General features: G+C 44.5%; 1 protein-coding gene across 8 annotated transcripts in view; it reads right to left on the bottom strand.

Moving 5' to 3' along the window:
* Positions 1-6,479: 6,479 nt before the first annotated feature.
* Positions 6,480-27,694, bottom strand: part of BOD1L1 (biorientation of chromosomes in cell division 1 like 1) — a 55,547-nt gene continuing 34,332 nt past the window's right edge. For 2 of the 8 annotated variants that reach the window (XM_006075822.3, XM_025289691.2), the window contains 12 exons: positions 27,590-27,660; positions 22,674-22,746; positions 21,392-21,471; positions 19,553-19,637; positions 19,136-19,206; positions 18,050-18,125; positions 17,931-17,965; positions 16,630-16,675; positions 14,052-14,101; positions 13,869-13,953; positions 13,311-13,467; positions 6,480-7,838 (listed from right to left, as the gene is read on the bottom strand). In XM_006075822.3, the coding sequence (XP_006075884.2) occupies positions 7,721-7,838; positions 13,311-13,467; positions 13,869-13,953; positions 14,052-14,101; positions 16,630-16,675; positions 17,931-17,965; positions 18,050-18,125; positions 19,136-19,206; positions 19,553-19,637; positions 21,392-21,471; positions 22,674-22,746; positions 27,590-27,660 (947 nt within the window). In that variant the 3' untranslated portion in view covers positions 6,480-7,720. Of the gene's footprint in view, positions 7,839-9,833; positions 11,134-11,852; positions 12,132-13,310; positions 13,468-13,868; positions 13,954-14,051; positions 14,102-16,629; positions 16,676-17,930; positions 17,966-18,049; positions 18,126-19,135; positions 19,207-19,552; positions 19,638-21,391; positions 21,472-22,673; positions 22,747-27,589; positions 27,661-27,694 lie in introns of those variants that run through there. The other 6 variants (XM_006075823.3, XM_044945631.1, XM_006075824.3 and 3 more) reach the window with 6 other exon arrangements.

Genomic DNA, 27,694 nt, shown 5'->3' with positions numbered 1-27,694 from the left:
GGGATGTGTATATGTCTAACTAAATCACTTTGCTATCCACTTGAAACTAACACAACATTATAAATCAACTATACTCCAATATAAAATAAAAGTTAAAAAAAAAAAAAGAATCTGAAATGACCACTGATATGTCCTTTTAAATTCCAAGAATGTTTACTGGGGAAAGAATCTCTTTGAAGGACCAGAGGACCCCAAAATAACAGGGATGAAATGAATAACAGTGTTTGAGGGGAAACAGGGACACATGAGCCCAAAATAGGGAAAGGCAAATTCTTGATGAATACTTACTTTGGGATGAAACAAAAATGTTATTTGACTCTTTCAAGTAAGACTTGTTGAAGACTGACAAATTGGTTTCAGCAAATAAACACAACTTTGAGCCTTGATGATACACTTATTTTGAAAAGATGACATTTGAAAAAAAAAAAAAAAGGCACAAATTCTGCCAGTGGTCACAGAGAGCACATTTATTAAAAGCTAATGGAGAGGCTGATCCTTCAGGAGATAAAAACTGAGTGGATGAGAACACAGACGGTTTCTGCAGAGAATCTGAAAAGTTAATATAGAGTTTCCACTTTAGAAAGTATGGCATATGAGGTATTTGTCAAGGCTCCACTGCAGCAAAGCATACCGATGTTAATTACGAACTTAAATTGCATCCTTAAACTGCAGTGCTGAGCTTGCTAGTGAATAAAGAAAATCCACAAGCCAGTTGTTCTTATACTGAAGCTGAAGTATGTGTAGAAGAGTGCTGGTTATTAAGCTATCGTCTCTTAATTCCAAATCTACCTTCTGTATTTCCCACTGTGGTGGTTGAACTGGGACTCTTGCAAACCCCACTTCTCCTTAGCCAGCTGGCCCTCTGGCTTCTTCCTGCCAATTGTGGGTATTAAGCACAGACTAGGAGGCTGAAGTAGGTAAAGGGACTTGCTCCCCTTGTCTGGTCACTCTTGTTAGCCTCCCCCCAGCAGTGTTTCTGCGCTCCAGCAGTAGCAGTCGATGGCAGCCACGGTGACTTCAGTTTCCCATTTTGTCTCCTGCTCTAGGAAGAGCCACGATGTCCCGTCTCGGGGGGCCCGGCCCCACCCTGACCACACTCCTCAGGGGTCTGCTCATCACCACTGCTTGGCTTCTCCTTCAGTTTCCTACCAAACTCAACCTTTCTGTTCCCCAAGCCGAGGGGGGATAATGGTTGCTTTCTGAAGTTACTCTGCATCATATCAGTATTACCCTTTTGTTTTAGAGTTCTCTAACTAATTAAAATCAGCTGCCAGTATTAATGCTAATAAATAAGTGATATGGTTTCCAATAGCTGGACCATGACTTAAACAGGTCTGAAATTCTTTCTTGTAACATCGTAGGAAGAATATGGTTTACATCAGGCCTTCAAATCCAGCACTGAGGGGCTGCTTCTGAGAAAGAGAGGTGATCTGAGGTTAAAAATTCTTATAAATTTGCTAGTGATTAGACTCCAGGCAAACAGTGAATGGTGTTTGCTAGTGGGAGAGCTGGTACTTAGGAAATGCTTTCAGCGGGATGTATCTGGTCTCTCCAGGGTTGCTTATAGCCACAGCACAACACACACACACACAACCCTCTGAAATCCATTGATTTATGGGGCTTGGCTCCTGGGAAAGCATCACACAGGCTGTGTAACCATCTAGGTAGAGATGCTCCATAACCAACATGGCTTTTTGCTGTGTAAGTACTATATGTGCAGGTATATTTTTAGAGGCTCCATGTGTTGATCTGTGCACATCAGTGTCCCAATGAGAAAGGGAAGTACACTGGGCTGTCCTCAATCCCTATGCTTCACTGGTGCTGAACAACTACTTATGTCCTTGAAATTGCTAGTAAAGATTGGTGCTGGCTAAGATCTCTGATGGGTCTGATTTGACAGTTGGTCCTTTGTGTTAATAGAGAGGCCATTTCTCAGAAGATACTGTGGCTTCATCAAAATACAGCAGCAAACAAGCAAGAGGAAGATGTGGATACAGATCTAGGAGGATCCCAAAGATGAGAGTGCAGAAGGGCATCCCTGGGACAGTGGTGAGGAGACTCAGGGCGAGACAGCAGCCAGCCCAGGACGGAGGAGCGACTCAGACAACTGATAGGCTGAGAGCTGTTTTCAGCCAGATCCTTCCGGCCTCGGAGTATCTTTTACAATCTAGCAGTGACTGCGAGAGTTTGGCCTGAATTCTTTTGTAGACTTGGCTTGCCTGGGTCATGGGCTGATATAGCTCTTGCTTTCTTCTCTGTAAATGTAGGAGGCAAAAACATCAAAACTTTTAGGAGGATAGCTAATTGCTGTTGAATCTTAAGACATCAGTTCAGTTCAGTTCAGTCGCTCAGTCGTGTCCGACTCTGCAACCCCATGAACCGCAGCACGCCAGGCCTCCTGTCCGTCACCAACTCCCGGAGTCCACCCAAACCCATCCATTGAGTTGGTGATGCCATCCAACCATCTCATCCTCTGTTGTCCCCTTCTCCTCCTGTCCTCAATCTTTCCCAGCATCAGGGTCTTTTCAAACGAGTCAGCTCTTCACATCAGGTGGCCAAAGTATTGGAGTTTCAGCTTCAACATCAGTCCTACCAATGAACACCCAGGACTGATCTCCTTTAGGATAGACTGGTTGGATCTCCTTGCAGTCCATGGGACTCTCAAGAGTCTTCTCCAGTGGCATTGAAATACATATAATATCATATATGAAATGAGTCGCCAGTCCAGGTTCAATGCACGATACTGGAGGCTTGGGGCTGGTGCACTGGGATGACCCAGAGGGATGGTATGGGGAGGGAGGAGGGAGGAGGGTTCAGGATGGGGAACACATGTATACCTGTGGCAGATTCATTTCGATATTTGGCAAAACCAATACAATATTGTAAAGTTTAAAAAAAAAAAAAAAAAGAGTCTTCTCCAACACCACAGTTCAAAAGCATCAATTCTTCGGCACTGAGCTTTCTTTTTAGTCCAAATCTCACATCCACACATGACCACTGGAAAAACCATAGCCTTGACTAGACGGGTCTTTGTTGACAAAGTAATGTCTCTGCTTTTTAATATGCTGTCTAGGTTGGTCATAACTTTCCTTCCAAGGAGTAAGCATCTTTTAATTTCATGGCTGCAATCACCATCTACAGTGATTTTGGAGCCCAAAAAATAAAGTCAGCCACTGTTTCCACTGTTTCCTCATCTATTTGCCATGAGGTGATGGTACCAGATGCCATGATCTTAGTAGACATAACACGATCTAATTACAAAATGAAATTTATATTCAATTACAGTAAAATTAACCAAAAAGTATCATAAAGAAAGTGGCAAGATAAACCCTTGTGGTGTGTGTATGTGTGTGTGTATTTGGCAGAGTGGTATTTGCAACAGGTTTACATGAAGGTTTATTGTGCAATACATAAACACATGGGCTTCCTTGGTAACTCAGTGGTAAAGAATCCACCTGCCAAGGCAGGAGACGTGGGTTCAATCCCTGGGTCAGGAAGATCCCCTGGAGAGCCTGGTGGGCTACAGTCCATGGGGTTGCAGAGTCAGACACAACTTAGCGACTAAACAGTAGCAACAACAATATAAAGATATATTCAATATATTTATAACTTTATATAAAATAGTGCATAAATATATATCTTTATATTAAATATATAAAGGGCTCCTACAAATCGGTAAGAAAAACACAAAGAACCAATTGGGAAAATGACATGAACAGGCCTATCATGAAAGAGGAAATAAGGATAGAAAAGAAACACATGAAAAGATGTTCATCCAATGCAACTGGTTGTAAGCAATGCAAATAAAGACCACAAAGAGATATTTTACATCCACTCCATAGGCGAAAATCAGGAAGTCCTATCTCACCAAACATCAAGGGAAGGAAACACGCTGCTGGTAGGAGTCGAACATAGTAAAAGCATTTGGGAAACAAACTGGCATTGTCTTCTAGGAATCGGCTGTCAGACACTGAAGCAGAAAGCTGGGTGTGTCTCAGTGTGGAAAATGGGGACATATATTAACCCTTTAGCCTTTGAAGTGGCTGAGTGGCCTCTGATTCACAGGCTAATGGTCGCCTCATGCAGCCCCCAGCCTACTTTTCTGCTTTCCTTGATGTGACAGTAAGTCATTTTCTATGTGTACAATGATTAGTTTGGGAGGTTCTGCCCACAAAATATTAGAATATTCACAGAAGCAACCCAAAGGCCAGTAAGAGGCAAATGAACAGCTTAGTATATTGTGAGGTAGTCTTTCAAGGAATACTATACAGCCTTGAAGATATACTAACTGGAGCTATGCACATTACTATGGATGCATTTCAAAGCACAGCATAGAAGAAAAAAGCAACTCAAATGACCCTTAAAATAGGATTCTATCTACATAGTTTAAAAATGTATTCAAAACTTAAAATATTGCTTACAGATGTGTGTGTGTGTGTATATATAGATAGATAGATAGATAGATAGATAGTAATGTGATAAGCTTGTATTTAGAATGGTGGTAACCTTGGAGGCATGCAGGAAACTGCCAAGGTGTTAGTTAATAGTAGTATTGGCCTATGTTTTCCATGTGTTAGGGGCTGTAGCTGCTGTATTAAACTGCAGATATACAGATTACAACCTGCTGAAAGAGGTGGCGTAAATTATCCCCATAGAGTTAGCAGTAGCTCCCCCGCATTGGAGCTCCCACCCTGGGGAAGTGAAAACCCTTGGGTCCCCTTGATCGAACATGTCCTGCGGGGCCGGACAGCAGCCCAGTGCCCCACGGTTGTGTGCTGCATGTCTGGCCACCCTTGGGGTTTTGGCTCACACCTGTGGCCCCAGTGCTGGGCGAGGAGAAGCACAGAAGTGCATCTTCCCGCCCAGCGGGCCCAGTGGGAAGACGCTGCCTACACAACCATCTCCTTCCCCTGAGAAAAATTGCCTCTGTCAGGGTATGGTCAAAAAGTTCTTGATTTGACTGCACACAAATAGCTCGGCAGCAGTTTTAGGAAATATAAGATGCTCTTGCATGTGGGATGAACAGTGCATAAAAAACAAATGAAAATCAAACGATTGAGGGGAACTCCCTGGTGATCCAGTGGTTGATTTTGTGCTTCCAATGCAGGGGGCATGGGTTGGTTCAATCCCTGGTTGGGGAACTAAAAACCCACATGGTCTGTGGTGCATGAAAAGAAAAAGAAAGTAAAGCACACACACACAAAACATTATTGGGCTGGAATCAGCTCCCACCCCATCTCAGATCAGGTAGGTTTTATCAGCGTGTTGTCTGGGAAACCTCCACTGTCTCATGGTCTGACCGTCTGTCAGTAAGCTGCTGTAGAGGTAGGAAGACCTGTCTTCCCTCCCGTGGGGCTTGTCAGAAAAGAACCCAGACCTGGGGTTAGAAGACAGGAGGGCTGTCCCACCTTGGCTGTCACCGCGAGATCACCAGATGGCGGTTTCTAATGGGTGGCCTTGGCACGCCGGAGCTGGTAGTGTCTAGTCTCGAAGGGGTCCATGTGATGGCGGTCTAGCAGGATGACCCCAAGGAAGGAGGCCTGAAGCAGGGTGGCAAGGCCCAGCTTCCGCTGCAGGGGAACTGGCCACGTCACTTTCACTCTGGGACACACTTCGGGACGCCTCGCCGGATGGGTCCAGCCTCATGTCGGCTTCTCAGATGGGCCACTGTTCATGTTCTTTATGGAGGAGCAGGGAGGCGTGGTGGTTGTCACTAAGCTGAGACCAGGGAAACGTGAGTTTACAGTGGTGTGCTGTGCTTCTCAGGGGGCACTCAGGGGGCAGCCCCTGGCATCTCGGGCTGTAGGGTCGGGGGCTGTCCTGTGTCTTGCAGGACACCCGGCACTTCAGACCTCCTCCTTTCTACAAATGTGGACCAGTGTTGCCAAACATCATGATGCCCAGAACCACTTGCATGTATCTCTAGTGCCTCTTGGGGTGATCGCTCCCCCTACACAGGTTGCAGAACTGCTGGAGCTGAAGTGGCCCAGCTGAGTTCTCCAGCAGACAAGTCCTTATGCAGCGCTGATGTTTGCTTTCAGCTTTGTTAAAAGAGCTGCACCCCTTACACCCCAGCTATGCCGTCTGGTAAGGCTGTGCCCAGGGCGGGCGGTCCTAAACTGAGTAACACGTGGAGAACACCTTGGATAAGCAATTCTGGTGAATCAACCTAGAACCATCGAGTGCAAAGATGGTTCACCTAGGAGTATGGAGTCTTGCAACCTGGTCTGGCTTCTTACCCTTAACTAACTTTAAGACAGATCACTTTAGAATTTTGAGCTTTGGTTAAATTCAAACATATCATGTTCCTTGTCTCTGAAGCCCCTTCCAGATACAACATTAACTCTACTGAGAGGCCATCGCCAACTCAAGTCTGAATGTGAAAATGGAATAAATAAGACCAATTATTTAAAGAGATGAAACAGCTTTCACAGGGAGACATTTTAAAATAGGGAAAAAAAAAAATCTTAACACTCAAGTTTTGGGAAACATTTTATAATTTATATATAAAATCTCAGTAAGAAACAATGTAAAATGACAGAAATATCCACCTTACATTAAGAGTCAAAAAAAAAAAATTCACACACATTGAATGTAAATTTTAATTATAAAACAAGAATATGAACAAAACACTTTAAAATAATCTCAATTATTTGGCAACTCATCACATCATTGCTAGAGACAAATTTGATCTTAAGAAAAGTTTAATTTTATGAAAAACTTAAGTTGGACAGTTTGCTCATATGGGAGTTAAAACATGTTTAAAAAAGAATCTGGCAATAAAGCCAGGTTCTATCTTGAAATAATTGTGTATAAAACAACATATAATCCTGAAGCTCAACAGACAGGGGTGACCTAATCTTCAATGCATTTCTCTTCGCTGAAAAAGACACTGTGGGAAGAATGCGCGGTAGCACAGAGAGACATGGGTACCGACGGGGGTTTCTGCTGCGGTGACGGACCCAGAACCCCCGATGCCGGAGGGGCTGGTAGTAAAGTCACAGATGCGAGCATCACCTACAAACGAGTTACATTCTTAAAAAAGTCACAACTGTGAAAGGAAAAGCAATGGAGACCCTTTCTTGAGCTAACCTACTTTACTTGGATACATGCGAGAAGCGTCTGTATTTCCTGCCAGATGAGATTCAGATATTTACGGGGGAGGCAGAGTCCTAAAACATCTCTACTGATGACTGCATAGCATTTAAAACCCCCTTTTTTATTAAAAAAAATAATAATAAAATAAAATAAACAGATATATAGTAAAGTTCACAGATAAGTTTTCTCTGTAAAATAAATAAAGTGTTCATTGATTAGCATCATACATAAGAGTAAAATACAACCTATTTTTACATGTTTATATACTGTACACAGATTACCAGTAGGCAGCCTGGTGTCTGATGGGCTGGAAGGGTTTACATGAGTGACGTGTCACATCGGGAAATCCCAATTTCGAATGTTAAAATATACAACTACTTTGTTTTGAGTTCAGATACAAAGTAAACTTATTTTCCTTTATCTGAAATTAATGTACATAATACCTCTATGAACAATAGTTTATAAAGCTGTTTAGAACGTAACAAGAGAAAGCTTGCACCTAGATACTTGGCGCACATGCATGGCCTTCCCCTGGTTAAACGCTGCAGCCCGTGGCCCCGAGGCACGTCCCTCTTCTCGGCCCCGTGGCCCCTGCGGACCGGCCGGGGTGGCCGCGGTCCCGTTACCGCTTTGCCTTCTTCACCGGGGTCTCCTCCACCCTCTGCTGGCCTCTGGTGCGTGCCCCGGGGGGGCTGGCTTCTCTCTTCCGCTTGGCAGAAGGGGAGAGCTGTGCCTTTGATCTGCAGGAAACAGAGGTCAAGGCTGTGACTAAGACTTGACAAAAAGGACCTGCTTCAAATTATTTGGGAGTTCTTCAAACACTGGAAGGTTTTTGAACTTGAGAGCCAAGAAGAGGAAAGCTGGATAAGGGCTACACGGGAAAAGGGGACCCTGGAAGAGCCTGTGCTGACTGGCTGTCTACCGCCAGCCTCACTCCTAACAGGCCATGAGGAGGAGTCAGGAAGCCCCAGCTGAGGTTCTGGGTGGGTGATGACCCAGGTCAAGTCCACTTAATTCTCGAGCACCTAGTTCTGGTATCTATACAGTAGAGACATCAACAGCCAGTCCCGCGTGAAACTATTATGAACAGAGCAGGATGGCATGATCTGAGCACACGCACACCCGTGCTCACAGGATGCTCCCAGAGGAGAGCTGGCAGTCTTAGAGAGGGCGTGGGAACTCGAGAAAAGCTCTCCATCCAGTCTCCCGGCCAGCAGCCCAGCCCAGGCTGCTCTCCGTCCTGCCTGCAGAATAACTTGTCGGAAATGTCAAGTTAATCACGTCCACGTCACCATCTTGTTTATCTCCATCCTCAGGCTCTCTGATGCCTTCAGCACAGAACCATCTGGAGCCCAACAGAGTCCCTTACCACCTGCCCGGGATGCCCTCCTGGACTACAGCCCTGACAAAGCAGCCTCGTTTCCTAACATGCAGTGTTCTTTCACATTGTCTTCTTGGGCAGGTAATTTTTTTTTGGCTTCCCCGTGACTCAGCGGTCAAGAATCCACCTGCAGGGCAGGAGACACAGTAGACACAGGTTCGATCCCTGGGTCGGGAAGATCCCCTGAAGAAGGGCATGGCAACCCACTCCAGTATTCCTGCCTGGAGAATCCTCACGGACAGAAGAGCCTGGCGGGCTACAGTCCATGGGGTCACAAAGAGTCGGACATGACTGAAGCAACTGAGCACGCACGTAATTTTTAAAAATACCCCACACCTCCTATCTAGCAAACTTCATTCTGGAGCCTCAGTTCAAAAACAACTCCTTCTGGGAACTCCTTCTCATCACAGAGCAACCTGCCCTTTGGGAACCTGCAGACAGCACTTTCTGTCTCCACCAGTACACTTCTGGTTGTTCGTTTGTCCACTGGGGTTTTTCAAATTGCAGGTTACAGCCTTTATTTTAAAACAAATTATTAATAGAACACAATAGAAAATACCATTGATGTCATGTCTATTCAGTTTGGGCATGAAAATTTTGTTTCAGTGACGGAGGCAGTATTGCAAAAGACATTCTTCCTGTGAGCCGCCTGCTGTCAAGAGAGTTTGAAAACCAGCTACACACACGTCCCCTCAGTTAAGACAGGATGTTTCTCCAGGGCAGCTGCGGAGCTTATTCATTTTCCTCTCTCCAAGGCCTAGAACAAAGCCCGATCTGTGTACACGAGCAATAAACGTTATACCAAAGAATGAAGATGCTTGGATAACTAAAATGACAGGAGATGGAGAAATGGGACTTCACTGATGTGAAGACCTGTCTGCTCACTGTTCCTTTGACAGCAGAGGTAAATACGCTCAAACTGACTCAGATAAATACTCAGTCAGGTATTGTTGTATACGATGCAGTTCAAGAAGTTGCTTGTCAATATCCCGTTTCAAGCCGTGTCCGGGGAGAGCCACCAGCCAGAGTGACCAGCTGTTTACCCAGGAGTGGGTGTGCTGCCAGGACAGTGCTGACGCCATGCAGTGGAGAACAGAAGCTTGGCGCAGCGGCTTCTGCCCAGGGGCGTGAGCTCGGCCAGGCAGGCCCTCTCTTCCCGCCCAGAGGGTGGCCTGTGCCCAGAGGCCCTGGCAGCACCTGGGAGCTCATCAGCAATGCAGACTCTCAGGTCTTGCCCAAAAACTACAAAAGTGAAGCCTGCATCTCAGCAAGAGCCTCTGTGACTGGCCTGCACACTTGAGTTTGAGAAATAACGAACCAGACCTTTGTGAGATTCTTCTCCTCAAATACACAATAAAGATAAATAGTATGTTTTATTTACTGAGGAATAATGGGAGAGAATCCATGTGAAAGGTGCCTGGCACTCCAGTTTGCTTCCCTTTCTATCACGGGGGAATAATAGTGTGCGTGCACACACACACACATGCATATGCTGTGAAGACCTAATGTGATTCGAGGTACCTAAACAGCCACTGTATATTGGGAAGTCTTAGTTTTTGATGCTATCATGTACAGAAGGTAAGTCAAGTCCCGACCTCAAGGAAGAGGCTTACAGACCAGGGAGGAAGATAAAACAAACACCCCCAAAGCAATGGCACGTGCCACTGCCCACCGCACACACTGGGCCGGAAGGCCAGAGGACGGGGATGTGGCCGGGCGGAAGCAGGCAGGGGGTGTGTGTGCAGGACGGAAGGATCTGGTGATGGGGGGCTGGTGGCGAGGGTGCTCCTCACGGAAGAACTGGCACAAGCTGCAGGATGCGGGAAGGTGACTCGGGCGGCATGCAGGTGCCCGCTGGCCCACGGCTGTGCCTCGGGTGGGTGCCCTCCTGCTACCCCATCGCCTCTCCGGTGCTCTGTGCGAGAGAGCTGGCTCTGGGCTGTAACCCACTCAACCACGCTGCACTGCTTTAATCCAGCGCCCAGCGCGGTGCCCAGCTGGGGAGAAACAAGGCGTGCCTTTGGTCCCGGGGGGCGGGAGCTGATGGCGAGCAGCACAGGGTAAAGCCAGTGCAGGAGTGCTGTGAGGCAGGGAGGGCTGAGGCTCCCCTGGGAGTCCTTCCCGCTCTGTCTAGAGTAGGTTTCCACTTGGCAAGCCGAGGACCCCCGAAGACAGCTGTGCGGCAAGACTCTTAAACTTGGGGAGAAAGTGTCAGTGCGCCACAGAAAGCTTCAGGGGCTGAAAGATGACCTCAAGTGTCAGCAGGGACTTGCCTTCCTAATGCGGGGAAATTTACTAACTTCTTCACTGGCAGATAATTTTTCTTTTGCTAATTTTTGGTGATATCTAGTAGAAACTACTCCTGGGCTCCCAAGTTTGGATGCTGCGTGTATAGACAGCTCTCCATGCTGCTTTCTGAAACAGTTGACAGAAACCCTGGGCGACGGCAGCACTGAACGGCCAGCCCGAGACTAGCAAGGGCGACGCTCCTCGTGGGCAGGGCAGAGGTGGGGACGGAAAGTAGGAAAACGCCTGGTTCTCTGGGTCTTGGCTGATGAGCAGAACTTCACGTCACCAAGACTAACTCTGCTTCCCTGACTCCAGCTCTGCTTTCACCATGTGGACACTTGACCATGACTGAGAAAAAGATGAACCTGTGATCAACAGAAAACACACTGGCTGATGAAGTAAGATCCCAAAGTGCTCACCAGAGTAGAAGGTGGGCCAGATGGATGAAAGCACAGTGAGAAGGCCCGGTGACCGGGTCTAAGCAGTGGGGCCCCACAGGCAGCAGGTGAGAGAAGGGGTGCCTCACAGGACAAGGGATGCGCTGAGCTGCTGCGCAGCCCAGGCTGGGGGAGCCCAGCACGCTGGATGTAGGCTGAGCTTGGTCTCTAGGAAACAAGGCGGACAGTCCTCTTCTGGATCCGTCAGCGCACACCTGGAGTCAACATTTGCTTCTTAAAGAGAATAATCAATAGATAAACTGATGAGAACAAACAGGAGGATGAGGGGGCCCAGTGCAAGAGAAGACCCGGAAGCTGCCCTCCGGTGTTTAAGCGGAAGTTGTACAGGAGGCTCTGAGAGCAGAAGCTATGGGGAGGCCAGTGCTCACTGCACACGGAAGAAAATCTTTCCCACCCAAGGTAACACGCAGAAGCAGAAAGACTCTTCCAGAGCGGCTGGGGCACCGTGATCGAGACCCTGATGGGCCCATAGAGACCCCAGGCGACCCTGAGAACCTGGGAGATGACACAGGCGCCACAGCCCTAGAGCCAAAGCACCGGCGCCGAGGCATCTAAGGCGAGAAGAGCCCACGTGGAGACACAGGCTGCTGCAGTGCACTGAGGAGAAGCATTGACAGTCCGGGCGATCACAGAGCCATAATATACTTTACTTCTGAAGAACGGATTTGAAAAGGCACACGTCTCAGCCACTGCAGATCTCACTGAAGGTGCCTCGGCGGCCCGCGGCGCGTCCTGCGTCGGGCCCTACTCCACGGGCTGACCTCCCCGTGACGCACAAGAGGGCGTGGTGGTGCTGGGGGGTCTGCATCTAGATGCGCCCCCACCCCCTCGGTGCACGGTGAGCTGCACTTCTCAGTCAGCACGTATCTTGGTTTTGTGATTTCTAGTCATCCGAGCTGCCCTGCCTGGAAAACCTTACCTTTAGCCCTGTGAGCTCCTAACGTCTTTTGGCTCTAAAAATCTGACCAGGGCACAGATAGCTAATGATGTCCAATGTTAGAGAAATTAGAAATTGGCTGATTTTAAATCTTTACATAAACACATAAGTGTCAATGTATGGCAAAAACCACTACAATAAAGTAATTAGCCTCCAATTAAAATAAATTAAAAAAAAGGCAGGCAAATAAATAAACACATCAGAACTACTATACTACAGTGACAGGTGTTAATAAGTGATACTCCTGAAATCAATATTCCTCAACTTTCTAATCTTGGATAATGAAATTATAGAAGATGGTACTAAGATTAACAGCTTGTGAATCACATTAAAAATGGAAAATATTCATGCTTCAGAAGTTACAAAACTGTAAAGTGATAACACATTTCTCCAACTGTGCTGTAGGAAAGGTACCCTGATTGATGCTCCCAGGTATAATGACACGGGGAGGGGGCTGGCAAAGTGAAACTGACGAAGTTGGCCAGGCTTCCCTCCTCAGGACCACGACTGGTGCACTGCAGTGGACACTGTGGCTCAGAAGGAGAGGGAACTCACGGGCACTCCCCAGACTCACGTGAGCCCGGCCTTCTTTTCTCCAGAGGCTTCCGGCTACGTGAGGGCTTGGGAGCATGCCCCGAGGGAAGCGTAGGACGTCCCCAGCCATGTGCATGGAGAATGGGGCAGTCGGGTGGTCTCCTGTGACGGACCCATGACACGGTGCTGGGAGGGGCACCGACGACGGGGACGGGTCCGAGCCTTCTCCCTCACTGCAGCTAAGCACGCTGCGCACACGGATCATGCTGTATGCGTCCATTTCCACCGACCATGCTCAGCAGGCCTCTGAGATCTAATTGTACTTGATAAGTATTCATAAAGGAACCAAATATGTTCCAAAAAACAGGCATCAAAGCCTGGCAACGATTCTAAGGGCTCCTGGAAAATGGTTTAAGATGGAGAACGGGTTTCCCCGGGGGGGAACTGAGATGTCAGAGGGCTGGGAGCACGTGCTCTCTCTCTGCTGGGGCTTGCATTTTGTGCAAGGAGAGGGCTCACTCTGTGGCACGAGTGAGGCAAAGAGATGGAGCCCTCGCTGTGGTCTGATGGAGAGCTGGGGGAAGGTTCTGGAAGTTCCTCGTGGCCCCATTACCTCTGAGCCTCTGATCTGGTGCTGGACCTCGTGGTGGCTCCGGATGGCTCCTCGTCCTCGTCCTCCTCCTCCTCCTCCTCCTCAGACTCCTGGTCTTTCTTGTCCTCAGTCGCTTCAGAAACTGTTTTCTGACGTTTGCGCTCTGGCTCTGAGGATTCTGTTCAGACAGAAGGGAAACATCTGGACTGTACAATTCCCAAAGACACTTCCAGAGGACAGAGTCGCAGAGTTTAGAACAAAGGATATTAGGGACTTGGAGGCAGAAGAAGTGGTTTTCCACTTCCTTTTTGTTTCAGCACTTGCAATTCACAACTGTTTAACTTAATCTCAAACACATTTGGGATAGTTTACTTAGGCGGTTCACAGCCGGCATTTGTGAAAACTTCACATGTGCTCAGAAAAGCATCTGGAATGTGCCATTTCTGACACAGGATTACAGCCATTTCACACATATTTATGTAGCATTAATACTAGCTGGACCCCACTGGATTTTTCCTCATCCAAAGAAAAAGTCTTAAAAAGGTGACTCTGACATGTAAGACCTTGCCAGTAACATACCAGCATCATCTGACAGAGTGAGCGAACGCTTGGGCTTTCTTCCTCTCCGACGCACGCTTGCCACAGATTTTTCTTCACTATCATCCTAGAAGAAATAAAGTTAAAGTGGAAAGGGTGGTCACTTGAGCATTTACTAAGTTTTATTTCTAAAGGACATGTCTTGATCAGAAAATTAACACTTACGTTGCTTCCACTTCGTTCCTGAAGATTAGGTGTTTCTTTATTGGTTTCATCTTTAAGAAAAGAAAGATTTCTACATTAATATTTTATTAGTGTCAAATTAAATTTCAACAGTTTGTTGTCTGTGAATGTACCTAATTAGTGCTAATTAAGGTATCATTACACAATTCATCATTGCTTTTTTGTATCAGCCAAACAAAGATTGAGATGGAAAACCTAAGCAGAGAACACATCAGAATGAAAGTCAGGACACCAAAGTTTGCATCTCAGACCTGGCATGAATAAGCTATGTGATCTGGGCCAATTACTTAAATTCCTAGAGCCTTGGTTTTTTATCAGTGAAAAGGAGTTGGGTTAGAACGCCTTCATGGTCTCTCTCTTTCAGCTCAAATATCTGAATCTGGAAAGGGAGGAGGAAGAGGGTATCCAGGGAGCCCCCGACATAGCAGGAACTGCAGTTCAGGATTACAGACTTCACTCAAATCGTAACATAGCTCTCTAAATAGTTTTTCCAGAGTCATGTACAGATGTAAGTTGGACCATTAAGAAGGCTGAGTGCCGAAGAATTGATGCTTTTGAATTGTGGTGTTGGAGAAGACTCTTGAGAGTCCCTTGGACTGCAAGGAGAGCCAACCAGTTAATCCTAAAAGAAATCAACCCTGAATATTCATTAGAAGGATTGATGCTGAGGCTGAAACTCCAGTCCTTTGGCCACCTGATGTGAAGACCTGACTCATTTGAAAAGACCCTGATGCTGGGAAAGATTGAGGGCGGGAGGAGAAGGGGACCACAGAGGATGAGACGGTTGGATGGTATCACTAACACAATGGACATGAACTTGAACCAACTCTGGGAGATAGTGAAGGACGGGGAAGCTTGGAGTCTGCAGTACATGGGGCTGCAAAGAGTCAGACATGACATAGGGACTGAACAACAACAACAAACAGTACAAGCGCCATTTGACAGGGAGGAAAATGAGGCTTGAGCAAGTTGGCAAGTGCTTTGTTCAGAGTTCCGTAAGCAGCACATGGGGTGGGAACTGGATTCTTAAGGACTCCATATACTTTCACGATGGGATCTAGAAAAGTATACTGGGTAAGTCTATCTTAGGTTGTGTGTACCTATTCTTTATGTATTTGTTTCCTGTAGACGTTACCATTTTCTGAGAATGTATCTGGTAAGAAAAGTGAAATTTACTTCAATGCACTGTTAGAAGCCAAAATTATGAACATGTTGATTAGACAACTCAACAACTCAGAGGTGAACTTATCAGTAATGAAGACTGTATAGCTGCTGTTTCTGAAAGTTCACTATACGAATGATGCCAGAGTTAAAAACCAAGAAAAAGGCCCACAAAGAAGAATCTAGTCTTAAACTGGTCATTGTTACCCAGATTCAGAAAACTACTGCTGAACAACAGCATTAAAACAATCACGCAGCTTAAAATAGAGTCTTTAAAGGGCATTTAAGTTATGGAGATTTTTCCTTGTGCGGATTTAAACATACAATTATGGATAAAAAGATGGTTAAAAACAAAACATTCTTTTTTTTGTTAAAAAGAAAACCTTAACTTTCAAAGAGATAAGAAAAAGTAAAGTATGATCATAAGATCCCACACATAGTTAAATGTGGAAAAATTCTCAAATTACACATTTGCTCTTATCTTGCTGATCAGAATATATATTTCATGATATCACCATGCTATTTATTTGATCCAAAATAGCTGTCATATTCTTTTTTTTTTCCCCTAATCAACACTTAAAGTCCACCAATGTCTCTTTTTGCTTGTATGTAAAAAGAAAAATTTAAACCATGAAATTAAAATATACACATGGTAAAAAGTCTGGAAAATGTAGGCACTAGTGAAAACATGAAATCTTCCTATTATCTCACCAAGGTGGCTCAGATGGTAAAGAATCTGCCTGCAACGTGGGAGACCTGGGTTCAATTCCTGGGTTGAGAAGATCCCCTGGAGGAAGGCCTGGCAACCCACTCCAGTATTCTTGCCCGGAGAATCCCCATGGACAGAGGAGCCTGGCAGGCTACAGTCCATGGGGTCACAAACAGTCAGACATGACTGAGCAACTAAGCACAGCACAGAGCTAATCATTATCAACATTTTGGAATATTTTTTTCTCCCTGGACTGAGGACAAAAATACCTCATCGAAGCAATTTTATCTCTTGCATCCTAGCTCTGTAAGCAGTACCAGCTGCTTTCAAAATTCTTCTGCTGAAAACAACAAGCTCTTGGGCTGAAATCTTATCTTCCTGATAAGAGCTCTCAGTCCCCAGGTTCATCTGTTTTTCCCTTAAACAAGTCCAGGAAAGTAGGGTCTGGACGTGGCCATGCCGCCCCCCTCCTCTTTGAGGCTTCCTGGACTGACAAAGACAAGAATGACTCAGATCACAGGAAAAACCAGCTACTAGAATCTCTCATGGCTCCAAGGGCAGCTGCTTTTACCAAGGAAGCCACTCACTTCATTGAGAAACAAGGACATCCTAAACCCTCCCCAGCCTGCGGTTCCCCCGGGCCGCCCCCTGCCTTAGGGCACACACAGAACAAGGCTTTCAGGCACACACCCGTTTGCATGGCTTTCAGCTTGCCGCCAGGCGGAGACTGTTCTACCTAAGTTTAAACACGGAGAAAAAGAGAAGTCACTGGTTTGTCGTCATCACACAGGAAGTCAATCAACAATGTGCAGAAGGTTGAGGACCTCTGCTTATTATGTAGGCAGAATATCTGTAACCTACTTCCTGAAGTGGATTAAATACACCCCGAAAATATGGATAGGGCTTCCCTGGTGGCTCAGAGGTTAAAGCCTCTCTGCCTGCAATGCGGGAGACCTGGGTTTGATCCCTGGGTCGGGAAGATCCCCTGGAGAAGGAAATGGCAACCCACTCCAGTATTTCTGCCTGGAGAATCCCATGGAGGAGCCTGGAGGGCTACAGTCCACGGGGTCGCAAAAAGTCGGACACGACTGAGCGACTTCACTTTCACTTTTCACTTTCAAATATGGATGGCTACGAATCTGAACTCACGGGTCTTCCCACAAGGATTAGGGCTGCCACACGCCTCTTCCCGTCATGCTACTGCTGCTGTGAGCACTGGAGGTGACAGAGGGCTGCTGTTAACACCCCCCAAACTGGCAAACCATCTTCTGTGTGCTGGTAAAGGCACTCACACCTTTATATGTGGCTCTTTGGTTTAGCTGTCTTGTAAGAATTCTAGTGAGATAATGATTTCTTCATATCCAGGGAAATGGGAATCTGGAGAGGGTCATGTAACTGGCTCCATGTCACAGCATCTGGGAGCAAGTCGTCAGTTAAGACATGTCTGTTCTCTTAATAATGCCATCACTGAAACTCATGTAATGAAGTCTTGGTGCAATAATTTTGTTGGGTACACACTTCAGGGTCAAAGATAAAGAACGGTAAAAAAGATCAAGTATTACTGCAAACTTTCCTGCACTGAAATTAGTATCCATTCTAATAAAAAAGGAACTCCATTGAAAGTAGTAAGACAGACACTTTGGAGGGTTCCATAAAGAAGCTGTTATCTAAAAATCATATAAAACAGGTATTTTCTATGTTTTAATCAAGGATGACAAGAACATAAGTCCCTAGATAATTTTTATACAGCTGATCTGACAGGTGAGGATAGAGTCAAACTAAATTACAATGAATATAATTATGTTTATATGACGTTATTACTAATTAAAATACTATCTGAATGGTTATTTGAGGTTTTATTTTAAAAAGTTTCTTTAAAGCTTTTCAAATATTTTTAAAAAAAAAGCTAGTTGAAAATACTAATATTGCAGTGTACTCTTTCAGGTCAAGAACAGCCAGTTGAAGAGTTCTCATCTTTCACAATTACTTACAGGGACAAGGCCAGCATCTGTTTTGCAGTCATCTTCTGAAAAACAGGAAATAGAAATCCCACTTAGAAAATCAGTGTGAAAATATCTTGTGTGTGAACTGAAAGCACACCAATACCTACTTGTTTTTAATGATGTTTCTACAGGGTGTTTACGAGGTCTTCCTCTTTTCCTTTTAATAATTACTGGCTGATCTTCCTAAGGGGGAAAGGGAGGAAAAAAAAAAGGGAATAAAAAAGTTCTATCATCTATTATACAAATAGGTTGCTTTCTCAAAATGGAATTTAGAGTTCCCTCCCAAGAGGGTTCAAATCCCAGCTCTGTCTCTTAAGAAAACACGTGACCTGGGGCTTAGTGGTTCATTTTTCTCAGTGCGGTCGCCTCACCTGAGAAACACCGGTAACTGCGGTTTGAATTCACAGAGCCCCGAGGACTATGAGATAATGAGGTACTGGGAGTGCTCAGTGTCAGCTTTTACTCTTGTAATAAATATGCGCGTCCACTTCATGTGCATTTATTCCTGGTCACTTGTGATCAAATGCCATCCCTTACAAAACATAAAGGAGGCCAGTGAAGACAAACGTAACTATTAAAAAGCTGTATCAAGACAGGCAAACTTGGCGGTGGCTATCTAGAGGATCTGGCTGGGGCACAGCTTGTCTCCCCTGGTTTATGGGCCTGCACCTCAGGTCACTGTGTTCTCTGCAAATCCCGAGGGGCCTGGACTGGCAGAAGTGGAGGTCTGCCTCTCCTGCAGCCTCTCAGGAGTCCCTGACCTCGCCCCGTCAGGCTGGGTCCTGGCTGGCACCCGCAGCCGACGTGCCGCACAGCCTGCCGCTGCTCCTGTTTCGTCCCGCGGGACCCCAGGGCTCAGCAGCCCTGTTCTCTGCACTGAGCTGGAGCCTGGCTTGGCTGTGCTAAGCTTCCCGGTCAGGAAGGGACACAGACACTGAGGTATGGATCTGGGCTGAACCCATGGGGCTGACAGAAGGAGGTCTCATACAAATGTTGGGAGAAAATGAAGACACAGAGGACAAAATACATCAAAATGACACTGATAAAGTGCTCTGCGTGAAATGCTGTCCGCGGCACTAAAAAAAGAGCTACTTCACAACATTTAAGAACAACTCTGGGTAAGAGCACACTGATGCACTCTGTTTTTAGTACTTGAAAAAACCTGAACAAATAAATATGAAAAACATCTCTACCTGAGATTTTACGGTGTCATCGTCATTCTGCTCTGTCTTTTCACCGGCAGCTTCACTGCTGCTGGATTCGTCTGCAGAAAGAGCAGAGCTCGTTCACTGCTGGGGCCACACTCAGCCTCAGTGCCAGGACACCCACCAAGGTGACCTAAGTCACCCGCATGCACACAGACTCCGTCCTCAGGTGGACACACTAAAGTTCGTAAGCCAGAGTCCGGTTAACCAATAAGCAGCACAGGACCTCGACTAAAAACAATCTCCAAGCCCCGTTATACTCAGCACGACACACTGTGCTATATGGAGGGAAGAAAGATCAGCAAACCGCAGTTTCAGCTGGCGAAGCCTGGTGAGAGAGGCGCTGACTGCATTGAAGGACTAGTCTCCTTCAAAACAGTTTAACTGAGGAGATGTCTTACTCACCTTTTTCTTCCATGGCCCTTGAAGCAGTGCTGTCTGTCTTAGAACTTGCTTTAGATAGCTCTGCCAAACCTCCAGAGTTCTCTTCCTACGGAGAAGTTGAACAAGACAAGAAGCTCCCTTCTCATACCCATTTCAATATAATTACTTCAAAAGTAATTTCCTAGCCTGTTTGTTGGACTTTTTTTTTTTTTTTTTTTAAGTAACTATTTTGCTGCTTGGCAGACTATACAAAAAGATTCAAATTCTGAAGGCAGAAAAACACAAGATAAGGTTATAAAGCAACAAGGCCATTATCTTTCCCCCTGCAAAACAGAAACTGCTCTTTTTGCTGACCCTGGACTTTTTAAGAGAAACTCCAAAGAAAGAACTTAAAGGAATTTCCAAGAGATATTTTTCTCTTTGCTGGTCAAGGGGAGGGACCAGAAAAAAGGGATAAAGGAGAAGGAGCCAAAGAGAACTTCTGGTGTCCAACTGGGCTGGTTTAGATAAATGGTCTATCAATGGTTATATTATCTGTCTTTAGTTGCAAAAAAGTTTTGAGCATGAAATAACCAGTTGTTTATACTACAGTATTAATATAATGTATACACAAAATTATACAAACTAAATTTAAAATCAGAGGACTGTTTTATACATGGAATTTTTAAATAAAAATAATTAAGTCAGAATATATTTAAACTTAACATTAAAAACCTTACATGAAGATAAAAGTGAAGTGAAAGTCGCTCAGTCGTGTCCGACTCTTTGTGACCCATGGACTGTAGCCCACCAGGCTCCTCCGTCCATGGAATTCTCCAGGCAAGAACACTGAGTGGGTTGCCATTCCCTTCTCCAAGGGATCTTTCCAACCCAGGGATGGAACCCAGGTCTCCCGCATTGCAGGCAGGTCTTTTACTGTCTGAGCCACCAGGGAAGCCCTACATGAAGTTTAAGAAAAACTTAAAAGCTACCCTTTAATCTGCCTCGCTCCAAATTAAGGAGTATTGTCTCAAGATTTTTGTTCTCAGTAGGTCAGGGGAAGGAGTGGGCTTTTGAAAACCTGTTTCTTTCCTTGGCCATGACCAAGTGAAATTCATGACAATGTATGACTTCACCTCTTCGGTTGTTAAACTTCTTTTACTACTTTTTATTTAGTGTATCAGTTACTGGGGGAAAAAAAGGAGACTATAAACTGGCTTCAGTGGGCTGGCAGTCAACTGAATATATTTTTGGAAGCTGACTTAATACTTTTGGAACAAGCTGGAAAAAATAGATTAGGAAAAGAGGGAGAAAGAGAAGATAGAGGCAGACTGAAATAGTCAATAAGTATTGAGTCTCAGGAATGTAAGAATATCTACGAAGAGGAGAAACCTGGCCTAGAACAAAAGACAGGATAAGAACAGAAATAAATATTTGTGAGTTACTTCCCCAAGGCACAAGATGAAAATAAGACCACAGGAAAAAGGACGATGAGTGAGGCCGCACCCTCGGACAGTCTGTGTATTAGGGGCTGGAGGTGAGGCAAAGAGAAGCCTGTGTATTACAAATTCACATCACATGTATCACTGCATTTCACTGCTCTGCTACAAGTATATCTGTAATAAAGCTTATTATACTTGGGAACAAAGGACCTGAAAGTCTAAAGCAGTCAATAATACCACTGCACAAAAACCTAAGCAATGTTTATATCTAAACTGTGACAGTAATACAAGCTTGCCGTTTATGATTATAAAGTGTAACATTTTTCTCTGAGAGGGTCTAAAAACTATACACCTTTTACAATAAATACACAGAATACCTATACACAGTGATGTAAACAGGCTACCCCTAAAACTTAAATTTAATATGTGGAAAAAATACCTTTGTAACTTGTGGCTCAGTTCCAGAACACTGCCTCTGTGCTGTTTCTATTTTGGAATCCAGGACATCTGGGGTATCATCTGTAAATCAGTTTAAACAGAATCACAAAGGAATAAAAGCTAAATGAAAAATGAAATGCACAGTTCTATTTCAAGACAGTTTGAGACTTCCTTCTTAGGCTTGTGATGCAGTGAAGCCACAGTGCCCCTAAATGCATTCATAAGGTCATGTGACACGAGCACCGCGCGCCGGCCTGGGCCTCGGCAAAGCCAAAATAAACATCTGCAAACGCGTCAGTGACTCCAGCAAAGCAGGAGGTTCTGCGGAGAGGGCTTAGGGCATAGAGTTTCTAGACATACTTTTTAACTTCCTGAACAACTTACTGTCTAAGTGGTATGGCTTAGTGATGAAGACCATGATCTTGGGAATCAGATTTACTTGGTAGAGAAAAAGGCACAATTTCTCAAAATCTTAATTTCTTTATTTATAAAATGGCAATAATATCTGACTCACCTAGTTATTGGGAATGTGTATGAAGTACTAGAGATAGTACCTAGGTTTGGTATAAACTCAATAATTAAAAAACATGTTCCCAACCAAAAAAGTAAAGTATGTAACTATCCATTTTTTCCTCACATATTATTTGTGATTTACTGAGTTTGCATTTTATGTCAGGTATTAAACTATAAAAGTCTCTGCACTGTCCAAAATGGGAGCCACTAGCCACAATGGCTCCTGAAATTTAAATTAAAAATTCAAATACAATGAAAAACTCAGCCTTTCATTCACAGTCACTACATTCAAGTGCTCAACAGCTGTGTGCCTCGTAGCTGCTAGTAGACAAAACAAATATGGAACATTTCCACCTCAGAGCAAATTCTATGGGCTGGCATTGTTACAGACTGAGAGAAAATCAACAGCATGAAGCACAGAAGGGTTATTATTACAGGCATATTACTAGAGTGCTTCACTAGTTCTGTGTGAGGCCTCTGTTTATGACATAAAATAAGGAACTCAGTGGCACCTGGAGCCCAGGTGACAGAGGGAGCCTGGGTTTCTGTGATTTCCAAGGGTTGGGTCTTCGCCAGGAACAATCTAGCTTCTAGATCAAGTCTAGAAAAGACCCTGGAGGAGTCAGGCTGCTTGGGAAACACACGAGACTCAAGAGTTATAAACGATTACTACCCTCAAGAACTTTCTATGCTACTGGCCCACTATTTGCATGTGGAAATAATATGATTTTCAGAGACATTTAAAACAGGAACATGCATATTCTAGATACCTAGTTCATCTTCTGAAGAGAGGTACTGCTTCTTTGTTTTTCTTTTACGTATGTGCCTTTCTTCCTCTTCAACCTGGAATTAAGAGTGACTATATTAAAGGCAGCAGAACCTGCATCCAATTCTACTTAAACGGGAGCACCCTGTATTAGTTTCTAGTCCTTGAGACAAATTTTTAAAAAAATCTAGAATGATACTTCTGTCATCTAGATTCAGACTAGACTCATTTCGTAAGCTTGAGTCTTTTTAAAGATTTGAATATAAACCCATAAAAAAATCCAAATCTATTTTTCATTTCATAATGTATTTCAACAATTCTAAAATATGTTAAAAATATGCTCATTTTACCACCTTTGAAGTGAATCTATGTTTTGCAATTGATGGCACGTCATAAATTAATTGGCAGCATTTTTCTGCTCTCTTGGTGGCTCATTAAAGGCTGATGAAAGGAAGTATATAAGAAAACAGTATCAGTTCAGCTCAGTTCAGTTCAGTCGCTCCGTCGGGTCCGACTCTTTACGACCCCATGAACTGCAGCACGCCAGGCCTCCCTGTCCACCACCAACTCCCAGAGTTCACTCAGATTCAGGTCCATCGAGTCAGTGATGCCATTCAGCCATCTTACCTCTGTTGTCCCCTTCTCCTCCTGTCCCCAATCGCTCCCAGCCTCAGAGTCTTTTCCAATGAGTCAACTCTTCGCATGAGGTGGCCAAAGTACTGGAGTTTCAGCTTTAGCATCATTCCTTCCAAGGAACACCCAGGACTGATATCCTTTAGAATGGACTGCTTGAATCTCCTTGCAGTCCATGGGACTCTCAAGAGTCTTCTCCAACACCACAGTTCAAAAGCATCAATTCTTTAGCGTTCAGCTTTCTTCACAGTCCAACTCTCATATCCATATATGACCACTGGAAAAACCACAGCCTTGACTAGATGGACCTTTGTTGGCAAAGTAATGTCTCTGCTTTTTAATATGCTATCTATGTTGGTCATAACTTTCCTTCCAAGGAGTAAGCGTCTTTTAATTTCATGGCTGCAATCACCATCCTCAGTGATTTTGGAGCCCCAAAAAATAAAGTCTGATACTGTTTCCACTGTTTCCCCATCTATTTCCCATGAAGTGATGGGACCAGATGCCATGATCTTCGTTTTCTGCATGTTGAGCTTTAAGCCAACTTTTTCACTCTCCACTTTCACTTTCACCAAGAGGCTTTTTAGTTCCTCTTCACTTTCTGCCATAAGGGTGGTGTCAACTGCATATCTGAGCTTACTGATATTTCTCCCAGCAATCTTGATTCCAGCTTGTGCTTCCTCCAGCCCAGCGTTTCTCATGATGTACTCTGCATATAAGTTAAATAAACAGGGTGACAATATACAGCCTTGACGTACTCCTTTTCCTATTTGGAACCAGTCTGTTGTTCCATGTCCAGTTCTAACTGTTGCTTCCTGACCTGCATATAGGTTTCTCAAGAGGCAGGTCAGGTGGCCTGGTATGCCCATCTCTTTCAGAATTTTCCACAGTTTATTGTGATCCACACAGTCAAAGGCTTCGGCATAGTCAATAAAGCAGAAATAGATGTTTTTCTGGAACTCTTGCTTTTTCCATGATCCAGCGGATATTGGCAATTTGCTCTCTGGTTCCTCTGCCTTTTCTAAATCAGCTTGAACATCTGGAAGTTCACGGTTCATGTATTGCTGAAGCCTGGCTTGGAGAATTTTAAGCATTACTTTACTAGCGTGTGAGATGAGTGCAATTGTACGGTAGTTTGAGCATTCTTTGGCATTGCCTTTCTTTGGGATTGGAATGAAAACTGACCTTTTCCAGTCCTGTGGCCACTGCTGAGTTTTCCAAATTTGCTGGCATATTGAGTGCAGCACTTTCACAGCATCATCTTCCAGGATTTGAAATAGCTCAACTGGAATGCCATCACCTCCACTAGCTTTGTTCGTAGTGATGCTTTCTAAGGCCCACTTGACTTCACATTCCAGGATGTCTGGCTCTAGGTCAGTGATCACACCATCGTGATTATCTGGGTCGTGAAGATCTTTTTTGTACAGTTCTTCTGTGTATTCTTGCCACCTCTTCTTAATATCTTCTGCTTCTGTTAGGTCCATATCATTTCTGTCCTTTATCGAAACCATCTTTGCATGAAATGTTCCCTTGGTATCTCTAATTTTCTTGAAGAGATCTCTAGTCTTTCCCATTCTGTTGTTTTCCTCTATTTCTTTGCATTGATTGCTGAGGAAGGCTTTCTTATCTCTCCTTGCTATTCTTTGGAACTCTGCATTCAGATGTTTATATCTTTCCTTTTCTCCTTTGCTTTTCGCTTCTCTTCTTTTCACAGCTATTTGTAAGGCCTCCCCAGACAGCCATTTTGCTTTTTTGCATTTCTTTTCTATGGGGATGGTCTTGATCCCTGTCTCCTGTACAATGTAAGAAACCTCCATCCATAGTTCATCAGGCAGTCTATCTATCATATCTAGTCCCTTAAATCTATTTCTCACTTCCACCATATAATCATAAGGGATTTGATTTAGGTCATACCTGAACTGGACATGGAACAACAGACTGGTTCCAAATAGGAAAAGGAGTATGTCAAGGCTGTATATTGTCATCCTGCTTATTTAACTTATATGCAGAGTACATCATGAGAAAGGCTGGGCTGGAAGAAGCACAAGCTGGAATCAAGATTGCCGGGAGAAATATCAATAAGCTCAAATATGCAGATGACACCACCCTTATGGCAGAAAGTGAAGAGGAACAAAAGAGCCTCTTGATGAAAGTGAAAGAGGAGAGTGAAAAAGTTGGCTTAAAGCTCAACATGCAGAAAACGAAGATCATGGCATCTGGTCCCATCACTTCATGGGAAATAGATGGGGAAACAGTGGAAACAGTATCAGACTTTATTTTTGGGGGCTCCAAAATCACTGAGAATGGTGATTGCAGCCATGAAATTAAAAGACGCTTACTCCTTGGAAGAAAAGTTATGACCAACCTAGACAGCATATTGAAAAGCAGAGACATTACTTTGCCAACAAAGGTCTGCCTAGTCAAGGCTGTGGTTTTTCCAGTGGTCATATATGGATATGAGAGTTGGACTGTGAAGAAAGCTGAGTGCCAAAGAATTGATGCTTTTGAACTGTGGTGTTGGAGAAGACTCCTGACAGTTCCTTGAACTGCAAGGAGATCCAACCAGTCCATTCTAAAGGATATCAGTCCTGGGTGTTCCTTGGAAGGAATGATGCTAAAGCTGAAACTCCAGTACTTTGGCCACCTCATGCGAAGAGTTGACTCACTGGAAAAGACTCTGATACTGGGAGGGATTGGGGACAGGAGGAAAAGGGGATGACAGAGGATAAGATGGCTGGATGGTATCACCGACTCGATGGACGTTGAGTGTGAGTGAACTCCAGGAGTCGGTGATGGACAAGGAGGCCTGGCGTGCTGCGATTCATGGGGTCGCAAAGAGTCAGACATGACTGTCTGACTGAACTGAACTGAACTGAATGGTCTAGTGGTTTTCCCTACTTACTTCAATTTAAGTCTGAATTTGGCAATAAGGAGTTCATGATCTGAGCCACAGTCAGCTCCCGGTCTTGTTTCTGCTGACTGTATAGAGTTTCTCCATGTTTGGCTGCAAAGAATATAATCAATCTGATTTTGGTGTTGATCATCTGGTGATATCCATGGGTAGAGTCTTCTCTTGTGTTGTTGGAAGAGGGTGTTTGCTATGACCAGTGCGTTCTCTTGGCAAAACTCTATTAGCCTTTGCCCTGCTTCATTCAGTACTCCAAGGACAAATATGCCTGTTACCCCAGGTGTTTCTTGACTTCCTACTTTTGCATTCCAGTCCCCTATAATGAAAAGGACATCTTTTTTGGGTGTTAGTTCTAAAAGGTCTTGTAGGTCTTTATAGAACCGTTCCACTTCAGCTTCTTCAGTATTACTGGTTGGGGCATAGACTTGGATTACTGTGATATTGAATGGTTTGCCTTGGAAATGAACAGAGATCATTCTGTCGTTTTTGAGACTGTATCCAAGTACTGCATTTCGGACTCTTCTGTTGACCATGATGGCTATTCCATTTCTTCTAAGGGATTCCTGCCCACAGTAGTAGATATAATGGTCATCTGAGTTAAATTCACCCATTCCAGTCCATTTTAGTTCGCTAATTCCTAGAATGTCGACATTCACTCTTGCCATCTCCTGTTTGACCACTTCCAATTTGCCTTGATTCATGGACCTGACATTCCAGGTTCCTATGCAATATTGCTCTTTACAGCATCAGACCTTACTTCTATCACCAGTCACATCCACAACTAGGTATTGTTTTTGCTTTGGCTCCATCCCCTCATTCTTTCTGGTGTTATTTCTCCACTGATCTCCAGTAGTATATTGGGCACCTACCAACCTGGGGAGTTCCTCTTTCAGTTTCCCACTATTTTGCCTTTTCATACTGTTCATGGGGTTCTCAAGGCAAGAATACTGAAGTGGTTTGCCATTCCCTTCTCCAGTGGACCACATTCTGTCAGAGCTCTCCACCATGACCTGTCCGTCTTGGGTGGCCCCACACGGCATGGCTTAGTTTCACTGAGTTAGACAAGGCTGTGGTCCGTGTGATCCGATTGACTAGTTTTCTGTGACTATGGTTTCAGTGTGTCTGCCCTCTGATGCCCTCTTGCAACACCTAGCATCTTACTTGGGTTAGAAAACAGTATGGACATGTCCAAATAATCCTGCAACTTGCTAAATTACCTAATCTTACAAAAGCATAAACAAGTAACACAGACATAGAGAACTCTTAATACCTATTAATACATTTAATTTCTCATCTATACAGAGAGCTAAAAGCCTTTTGCACAGGAGAAAGCACTATTCATAAAACATGAAGTGCTTGAGTTTCCTACAAAAACCCACCTCTTTGGGATTTGCTTCAATACTATGACATCTTATGGCTTCTGTGTTGTCTTTTCCACCTTTGGATATATCTGAGTAAGAAATACAAAAGAAAAAAGAAAAAAC

The sequence above is a fragment of the Bubalus bubalis genome, chromosome 7 (genome assembly GCF_019923935.1).
Source record: "Bubalus bubalis isolate 160015118507 breed Murrah chromosome 7, NDDB_SH_1, whole genome shotgun sequence".
Taxonomy (NCBI): Eukaryota; Metazoa; Chordata; class Mammalia; order Artiodactyla; family Bovidae; genus Bubalus; species Bubalus bubalis.
This window is presented reverse-complemented; position numbering and strand designations above follow the sequence as displayed.